At 44.8% G+C, this 9,850-nt stretch overlaps 1 protein-coding gene across 2 annotated transcripts in view; it reads left to right on the top strand.

Annotated features, from left to right (window-relative positions):
• The first annotated feature begins 3,686 nt into the window (after positions 1–3,686).
• Positions 3,687–9,850, top strand: part of LOC132473170 (collagen alpha-1(XVII) chain-like) — a 30,184-nt gene continuing 24,020 nt past the window's right edge. For both annotated transcript variants that reach the window (XM_060073169.1, XM_060073168.1), the window contains exons 1-9: positions 3,687–3,946; positions 4,990–5,054; positions 6,770–6,820; positions 6,976–7,107; positions 7,566–7,883; positions 8,081–8,137; positions 8,558–8,593; positions 8,853–8,903; positions 9,429–9,578. In XM_060073169.1, coding sequence (XP_059929152.1) covers positions 5,000–5,054; positions 6,770–6,820; positions 6,976–7,107; positions 7,566–7,883; positions 8,081–8,137; positions 8,558–8,593; positions 8,853–8,903; positions 9,429–9,578 — 850 coding nt within the window. In that variant the 5' untranslated portion in view covers positions 3,687–3,946; positions 4,990–4,999. The remainder of the gene's footprint in view (positions 3,947–4,989; positions 5,055–6,769; positions 6,821–6,975; positions 7,108–7,565; positions 7,884–8,080; positions 8,138–8,557; positions 8,594–8,852; positions 8,904–9,428; positions 9,579–9,850) is intronic.

The following is a 9,850-nucleotide window of genomic DNA, read 5'->3' as shown; positions in this document are numbered from 1 at the left end:
GTAATTACTGCTCATGAGTTTGTGACTCATTTTCTTCCATGCTTTTTACAGCTCATGAGCTTTAAAAAGAAATCTGAGATATGATACTTGAAGCACTCACAAAAAATGTTATGGTTTAAATTTAAACACACTGCTCTCCTGGTGTTGCTACCTTGTTAGGAAACTCACAAGCTTTTGTCAAACCTTTTGATCATCAAGGCTATTGATTTTCTTGATTTGTACCATTTAACTAGAGCATGGGATTTTATTCAATACAGTTTATAAAATAATCCCTTAAAGTGAAATTGGATGCCACCACATTAACCAAACAGCCTGGTAGTTGACCCTCACAATCCAGAGCAAAAATAAGCACAACTATTGCACACAATAAATTGATGGGTGAATCGATACTTCAGACAGACAGACAAACAGACAGATAGAACGACAGACAGAGAGGTAGATAGATATAGAGATATATGGGCATACTCAAAGATGGATAGATATATAGACAGACAGACAAACAGACAGATAGACAGAGAGATACATGCTTAAAGATAGATTGACAGACAGACAGACAGACAGACAGACAGACAGACAGACAGACAGAGACATTTTTGGGAAATGAATAAATAAGAGATTCATTGCACCAGAGGGAGGAGGGTCAATACTGTGTCATATATTCTCGGTCTGTCAGCCATGTAATGCAGCTGGAATGCCGTTTCCTGGATCTCCCTGAGGACAAGTCACAGTGACCTGATAACACTATTATGGATCTCAAACGACTGCGTCAGGTTCTCCGACGTCTCTGGTTCTTCCACGTCCACATTAATCTGAAGTAGACTGAACGACGACATGTAGGAGAAAGGGAATGTTGCCCGCGATTGTTGACCTGCGATTTTCTCCCGCCGGAGCTTCGACGCCTCCTGCAGCGGGCAGCGGGCAACGCCGAGGCTGTGGTCCCTCGGCAGCGGGCAGCGGGAAGCGGGGATCAGGTGGGAGACAATCTCGGTCAACAATCCCTTTCTCCTCTATGTCGTGGTTCATGTAGCCTACTTCAGGGAGTCAAAGCCAAAGTTCCTTTCCCCCAATACCTTCTCAACCATGGCTGAGATAACCCCCACTACGAGTCTCATTGTGGAAATACCAGAGGCGAGAGTCCGACGCGTTATGCGCCATAACACCAACAGCAGAACGGTTATCCAAATAAAGAAGTGTAGGCCTATAACACTTGCGTTACAGTCCTGGAGCTCTATATATAAATAATATCAGTTTGCCTAATAGGCCTACATATCATATAATACATAATATCACGACCAAAAGCTTTGTGAGCCTCCAGACGATATTATGAATCAGAAACGACTGCGTCAGGTTCTCCGACGTCTCTGGTTCTTCCACTTCCACATCAATCTGATGTAGCCGGCAGCCGGCTGCCCGCTGCCGGGCGGTGGTGCTTTGCGGTGGGGAGCCTTGCGGCAGTGGGCGGCAGGCAGCGGGGCTCAAAGATGGCTGAGAAAACCCCAACTACAGCTTCGTTGTGGAAATACCAGCGATGACAAAGAACCAACGTGTTATGCACCCTAACACCAACAGCAGAACGGTTATCCAAATAACAAAGAGGTGTACAACACTTGCGTTACAGTCCTCGAGCTCTATATGTAAAAAATATCATATAATACATATCATATAATACACATTATCACGGCCAAAAGCTGTGTGCGCCTCCAGACGATATTATGGATCACAAACGACTGCGTCGGGTTCTCAGATGTCTCTGGTTCTTCAACTTCCACATCAATCTGAAGTAGACTGAACCGCACGCTGCCGGCTAGCGGCTGCCGATTGGCGGGCAGCGGGGCTCAACGATGGCTGAGATAACCCCCACTACATGTGGCGCTCGCCAGGCCAAATTCTCTGGGCGGGCAAGGCAGAGAAAGGGGAGGCAGCTTGGCCCCTTATGACGACATATGGGGCCACATTCCAAATCAGCGCGCTTGAGCTTCAATTTTTTCAAAGGCGAGCAGAACACCTAGCGCTCGTTTTACACCGAAAATTAACGTTAGAAAACCTCATAAAGTGAGATTTTCATGCCATGGGACCTTTGAGATCAGTGGGAGGGATCCTCATTGGTCACGTTAAATGGTCTGACCCGGGGCTTTGCAAGCTGGGGGTCACAACCTCAACAGCGGGGCGCCAAGTGGATTGATGTATGGCCAATCATTCAAAAAAATGTAATAATAAATATCCATGTCTTGTATTCTTAATTTGATAATTGAAGAAGACTGAAAAGGGATACAACCCCATTGAAGAATGATGTGTTGGCATATGTAGTAGATGCAACATATCTCAACATAGCCTATTTGGAACATTTATGACGATTTATTACTCATTTTAATGCAGCCTGCACCACGGCATCAAGTTTTGGGTATGGCTTATCTAAACTCTGATGGTTTAATAGTCTTCCTTTTCCAAGCCTATAGCATTATTCTCTGGGTGGTTGGATACTCTACACTATGGTGCACCCTCTATCATTTTAGGAATTCCCCTATACGCCCTTCCTAATTGAATTACAGACTTGCCATTTTCTATTAACAGAATCGAGCTCTCTGAAAAGGAGAACATCAACAAGTCTATCCAAATCCTAGCTTTACCAAGTGCTGAGCTTCACACATATGCAGTTCCCGGTTTTTTTTTATAGCCTACCATTGTGAATTGTTCACTTTACACGTTTCCCCTCGAAACGGACTGGCACTGCCCATGCACGCACAATCGCACAGCAACAATTTATTTTCCATCTTCTCGGGTTGGAGCGGAGCTCAGTGTGTGTGAGTCACGGGTGGGTGTTTCCTTGGGGTGGGGTGTGGTGTGGGCGAGGGTTTGGCACTTTCTCCCGTGCATGTAGCTCGCGGCCAGTGGGGGAAAAGCAGCTATTGACTCAAATGACAGAGAGAACAACATGCATTTAGCTTTTTCTGTCTGCGAATTCAACGGCGGTGGCACATTGTTCAATGATGATACTTTTGAAATATAAATGAGTGCATCGGTATGAATATGTCTGGCAGAGAGAGAGAGAGAGAGAGAGAGAGAGAGAGAGAGAGAGAGAGAGAGAGAGAGAGAGAGAGAGAGAGAGAGAGAGAGAGAGAGAGAGAGAGAGAGAGAGAGACACACACAGAGAGACACACACAGAGAGAGAGAGAGAGAGAGAGAGAGAGAGAGAGAGAGAGAGAGACAGAGGGAGCGAAAATCCAGTGCATACGCACACAAATAAAAAATATGCATACAAATCATAATGCACGGTATGAATTGTGAGCCGGTGACCCACACACAAGTGTGTGGTTCAGAGCAGATGATTTATGAATTATTTTCCCCTCACTCCTCCAATGTGTGCGCCAGATGTGAAGCGAAGCTACAGTCGAGGTCTTTTTCGAATGCATTCGATCAGCGGCTTCAGAAAATCAGTTTCCTTATTTCTGAAAGAAAACGTTGAGTTGGTTTATCTGAATTGTTTGGGCAGAATTACAGTCTACGGTGTGCTGGTTCATGCGCCCAGACGTATGGAAAGTCTGACAAAAAGTACATAAAAAAGCGCATCGATTTCTGACCTTAAATCCCCCAAAAACATCAGTTGACTACGCCAGTCTCTCGTGGGTTAAATCTTATTCATCGCCCCCCCTGGCTATGCTTTTCCCCAGCTTTGTGTGCAGGCCTGCTACCTGTCTGCCAAGATCCGATGGGCGCGGCTGGGAGCTGAGCCCACTTCTCTGTTATGACTTGCATGAGAAAGTTAAGCGAGTGGACTGAGAGTGACACGCCAGAACATCCCACCACCAGCGCCGGGCTGGACTTCTTATATACTTTCTGCGCTGCTTCACCCAAATCAGTTGGCATACATCTTGGCAAGCTGGATTTTAACACGTCGTCTCTGTAAAAAGTGACGTGAAGTGTTTTTTTGTAATCGACTTCGCTCAAGGTATGGATTTCCCTATTTTTGGATAACATTTTGATTGATCTATAGATGCATGAATTGTGTATTTTTTCTGCTCTGATGGCGTTCTGTTGTGTTTGTTCACATGCGCTCCGCTATTTTTTTTTCTGGATTGTAAATACTTTTTTGGTCGACTATTGGATTGCAAAGTGGACTTTACTGAGTGGTCTCCTGCGGAGCTCGATCACTTTCGAGCCTCAACGAAACTTTATCATTGATGATGGAACGAGTCAAATCTGCATTGCGTTTACTCGTCTGGGTTTGTTGGGATTGTTATGAAAACTTTGATGAAAAGTAGAAGGAAAGTCTGATAAGAAGATAAAATGATACCTTTGAATTTCGGCCACAATTAAAGATCAAGGAGGAGACATGTTCAAGGAAATTTGGCAAAAAGGGTGTGGTGATAAAGAGGTCTTTTGTGCCCTCAGAATTCACTGGCTTCTGTTCTTTTGTTGTCATGACGTTAAAAGAGACAGAAAGTTAACCCCAAGCCTATTGAAATCCTCTCTCCCTTTCATGATGGATCATGAATCATTATTACCCCATGTCCCTATCTTTATCTGATCTGGTGGTGTTATTTAACATGAGCCATAGACAAGATGTATTCATTTAGATGTGTTTGATTTATAAAAGCAAGTGAGCTTATCTATTATAGTTGGTCAGAATTTGGTTAATGCTGTAAGCGTGGCACATTTCGCACAGCACACTAATGAGAATAAAGTAGTGTTGGTGTGTTTTTGCTGAGAGGCACAATGTCAGAAAAAGACAACAATGTCTTGAAATGTGGAATTTTATCATACAATTTGCAACAGCAGCCTTGCTGTGTAATACCCACCTCTTGACAGCTTGTATTAGAGAGAATTTATATTTCTAATTTGTAGGTTCAAGTTTGCAGCGCTATTGATTAGAATAAAAACAAACAAAGACTTTTCATCATTAGTGCTTGGTCTAAGCTTGAACCCAATCAGCAGGACTAATCATTGCAGTATCATATTATATTCTCATTTTAACCATCATCACCTCTCCAGATAACGTTGGATGGACGATCTAACAACAAGACAGAGAAACTTCTCAGACATATCGGGAGAAAATGGTGAGATTCTTGCACTCACTCATCCGTACAAGTGTCCTTCAACAAAGCCAATCATTTTATTTGTGGACGAGTCAGACACTAAAGAGGCCATATTTATTAACCGTAGGCTACAAGTGCATCAGCTGCCCCTATATTTATTTAAACTTATCTGTGAAATATGACATGCACCCCACCTACACCACACAGCTATAGAATCAAAGTGTGTTTACGTTTAAACGGATAGGGTATTTATAAGGGCTACAAGTGGTGGAGAAAGTGAAGTGATTGTTCTCCTCATTGCCTTGTATGGCTTTGGTTCACTGCTTAAAATGCCACCGAAGTCAACGGACAAAGTAGGCCTACTGCTAGAGTTGATGTTGTGGACAACAAGTGGCTAACGGTGTTTCATTAAGAACCTCTGCCAATCTTCTGTTGGGTATCCAATGTGTGTGTTTTACATGAATTTACTTATCTACCACTGTCAATATTGGCACTCTAAGCGATCTGTTAAGTACACTTATTAAGGTACACTTTAAGCGCAGTTTGACTCAGAACTAGTTTATAACCCTGTGTAATACTTGTCCTCGAAGAGCTTTGTTTGAATCAGAAGTAGTGGTAACTATACTGTAACTAAACCTGTGTATATTTGCACTAAGTGCTCTGTTTGAATCAGAACTAGTTAGTATTAACTGTTACTATAACATTTTGTGTTTTTGTCATTTACAAGAAATATAACCGGTGTGTATTTGCACTCTCATACAAGTTCTGCTTAAATAAGAACTAATTATTATATATTATAACTAACCCTGTGCATATTTGCGCTCTGAGTGGGCTGTGCGAATCAGAATAAGTTATAATTAGTAGTCTCAGCCTCCACCAACATGTGGAATAAAGGTTTATAAGAAAAGGCTTATTTGGCATAATTACTGTGACACATGGGTGGATGGAGAGGTCAAAGAGAGAGATGATTATACACGCCTGACACCAACACAGACAAACATATATAATCAGAGCTTATTCTGCCTTAGTCAGCGCTCTCTCACATCAAATGTTAGATCTCAAGATTAGAAGAAGTTGGAAGTTCCTCTTAAAATACAGTAAATGATCTCCAACCCCGTTCTGGAAAAGAGGTGTTTCCCTCCAAGTGTTTGCATTATGTTGCTAGGATAAACTTCCCGGCAATTAGTAGAGTTATCCTTATTTGATATCATTAGCGGCATTATTATTCCGTTATGAAATTCACTCTGTAAAATTCCCATTGGATCTGATTCACCTAGCAGCCGTACTGATTAGTTTGGTGGGTAAACCTTCTCGAATCTTTGGGGGAACCATGACAACCCAGTTTAAATGCATTCTAAGTGCTACTCTGGTGGGGAAACAGAATGCAGAACTGAAAATAATGCATTGATTCGTCATGATTTCCAAAGATTCTGGAAGGTTTCCCCACCCGACTAATAGGGTCTATGAAGCTGAAGGTCTGAATCTTGGTACGCAATGTATTCCGCTGGGTCGCACTGTGGTGAATGTGTGTTTATATTGCTTATAAGCTTTGGTTCTGACAAACAAAGGTTGCAATTAATCATTTAAGGCGGCTCAAGTTACAGATGCATGTTAAACCAACAAACTAAGAGACAAACATCTAAGAAACCAGAAAGAAAAGAAAAGTATATATATCTCAAAGTCTGGAGTGAGTGACTCATTCTCTCTTTTTTTTGTGTCTTTTTTAAATCTATCAGTCTTGACAGAAACTATAATTTCCTCGAGCAGACTGGCTTCCCTGCCTCCAAGTGAGTTCCTTCATCCCTTTTCTATTTATTTTCAGTCCGTTTTAAATATAAACCGACTACTGTGGGGATGTCGGGGGGGTGGGGAGGTGGAGCGGTGTTTGTAATAACGCGCCGGCGTTCCCTCTTTGTTTGGTTGTGTGTGTCTCTGTTGCTAGAGGGAACCAGTGGATCAAATCACAGGAACATGTCCAGTGGTGGAGGAGGAGGAGGAGGAGGAGGAGGAGGAGGCGGAGGGCTGGAGAAGAATGTCTTAACCCAGAACAGCGGTGGAAGTTTTTTCTCTTCAAGTGAGCAAGGAGCCCTATAAATCATGAGCTGTGTGCGGGAGGCTGTGTGCCTCCTTCGGTGACGCTGCTCAGCGCCAGTCAGGGGGATGCCGGTTGTTTCATTGTTTAAAAATGTGCTGCTCATGCCGTGAAGGGGAGTAGAGTTGAGTGTCGATGTTTGGTTGCCAAGATCAACATTTAGAATGTGATCATATGAAACATTTAAACCAGTCACCCTCCTTCAGGGTGACAACATCCCACATATCTGTAGAGTATCAATAACAGTCTCGTTAAGATGATCTTTCAATGACATGTGGACGACGTACACATGTGTGTGTTTTACTAAAGGAATCCCCCAAGAACAAAAAAAAAATGAAAGGGAAAAGCGGTTGAACCTAAAGTTACAGTAAACCCCCGTTAAAAGGTTCCAGCTGTCGCGTGGTCTAGTGCACTGACCGGAATTAACCTCCCTCCCCCAGCCTCCGTGGGCGTGAACGCCAGCAGCAACTACAGCTCCTCTTCGGGGGTCTACCTCGGGGGGGACTCCTCCGGCGGCGGAAGCGGTAGTCGCGGCGTGGGAGGCGGTCGCTACGGCGACCTGGACGGCTACGGCAGCGGCGGGAACAGCAGCGGCGGCGGCTACGTGGTGACCTCCGTGTCCAAGGTCAGGTCCAGCTCCTCCGGGGGCGGCGGCACCGGGAGCGGGCGGAGGCTGCAGAGCGCCGGCCTGGCGGGGGGGCCGTCGCCGTCGTTCCGTGACAGGAAGAACGTGGCGAGCCGCTCCGGGGGCTACGAGGGTGAGGAGGCCTGGGAGCCGTGGGATGGATGCCTAGTTGGCGTCCGGCCTGGCACATTCTGGGAAGGAGAGGGAGGGAGAGAGAAAGATAAACACAAGCATGAGTCCAATAATACAGGGGGGGTCAGCGCAGGTCACAGGAGCGCAGTTCGCACCTCTCCTTCTGTGGGTTGTTTCAATTTCTCTTTCGTCTACTAGGAAGTTCCAGCGGCAACTCCTCACCAGAATTGTCCCGCAAGGACTATGGAAACTATTGTGAGTGAGGATAGGAAACAACAGCGATTCACTCCTGTCTTTACGTTGTGGCAACTTGTGGATCAACGCTGACGATACTCTGTCTGTCTGTTTGTCTGCCTTCCTGTCTGTTTGTCTGCCTGTCTGCCTGTCTGTCTGTCTGTCTGTCTGTCTGTCTGTCTGTCTGTCTGTCTGTCTGTCTGTCTGTCTGTCTGTCTGTCTGTCTGTCTGTCTGTCTGTCTGTCTGTCTGTCTGTCTGCCTGTCTGTCTGTTTATCTGCCTTCCTGCCTGAGTGTCTGTCTGTCCGTCTGTGTATTTGTGTGTGTGTGTGTGTGTGTGTATAGATATGCTAGATACATCTGTGTACGTACATGAATATACAGTACATCATGTGTGTGAATTTGTATGAGCGTGGGCTAACGTGTGTTTATTTTTTCACAGGTGCCAATGGCCCAAGAGGGCGGAGCCAGAGCCGAGGTGAAGTTCGATTCCCTTCATCAAACACACTCTCTATCATCAAACGCACTCTCTTTCCTTCCTCTGTGGACATGATTAAGAGCTGAACAAATAAAACAGACTCTGCTCTCCCCCCATTGTTTTTATCGCTGACCACTCCTCCGCTTTTAGAATGTGGTGGGAGGGGTTTACAAGTATTATACATCTGGATGTCTTTTAATTCTGTCCATCTCATCATGATTTTTTTCTCTCTCTTTTTCCCCTCTCTTTTGGTTTATAGAGAGTGAGATCAGAGCCCGCCTCCAGAGTGCCTCTCCCACTGCCTGCCGATGTGAGCCAATCATCCATCTGCCAGTTTTTGTTTTGTAATGTTTCACACACACACACTAAAGCCATGCTTTAGGGACATACCTCAGTGTTGACTCTATGGGAGTGTTGCTAGTAATAAAATGCTTTAGCTCCATCTTTTATCAATCTCTTCATGAGATCCAGCTGCTTGAGTGAATTTATGAATAAGAGATGGAGACAATCCCTTTGTTAAACAAATTCACACGGGTCCCATTCAGTATTGTTGTACATTTGTATTGGTTCCCACCAAAATATTTCCAATAACAAAAAGCTTTATTTAAGTAATTACAGGTTAAAGATTTGCTCTCTTCTTTATCTGCCTAGTCGTGTTAACCCATCAAGATTGTAGATCAACCAAAAACCAAGAACCTCTACCTTATTCAAACTCATGGGCGTTGCATGTAGTTAGGAGTTCATTCATCACACACTTTAGAATAGAAGGTGGTTTGCGGGGCCGTGAGTCAGCTCGGTGCGGTCCTCACTAGGCTAATGACCCGGTGGTTTCCAGGGACGGAGCTGGATGATGTGAAGAGGCTGCTGAATGCTGGGAGGTCCAGCAGCGTGAGCCCCACCCGTTCCTCCACCCACTCCACCACCCTGCCTGTCCCCAGGAAGGCCACGGCCGAGGCCCGGGTCAGCAGCGAGTCCTCACAGACGGGTAGCTAGACACACTCACACTATCAGAACCAGTCGGCCGTATTTATAGTCTGAGATACTCAGAACCGAGAACCAGTCTTATGTATTTATAGTCTTGATCTACTCACTCACTAAGAGGACCTTATCCGCTACACCATGCACGCACCTATTCAAATAAACACATTCAGACAAGGACACATGCAAACACACACACATACAACTACACAAATTGATACACGAACCGCAACAAACATACGCCTACGCAAGTGAAGTCTCGGACACAACCTCTTAGCT

This window comes from Gadus macrocephalus, chromosome 15 (assembly GCF_031168955.1).
Source record: "Gadus macrocephalus chromosome 15, ASM3116895v1".
Lineage (NCBI taxonomy): Eukaryota > Metazoa > Chordata > Actinopteri > Gadiformes > Gadidae > Gadus > Gadus macrocephalus.
This window is presented reverse-complemented; position numbering and strand designations above follow the sequence as displayed.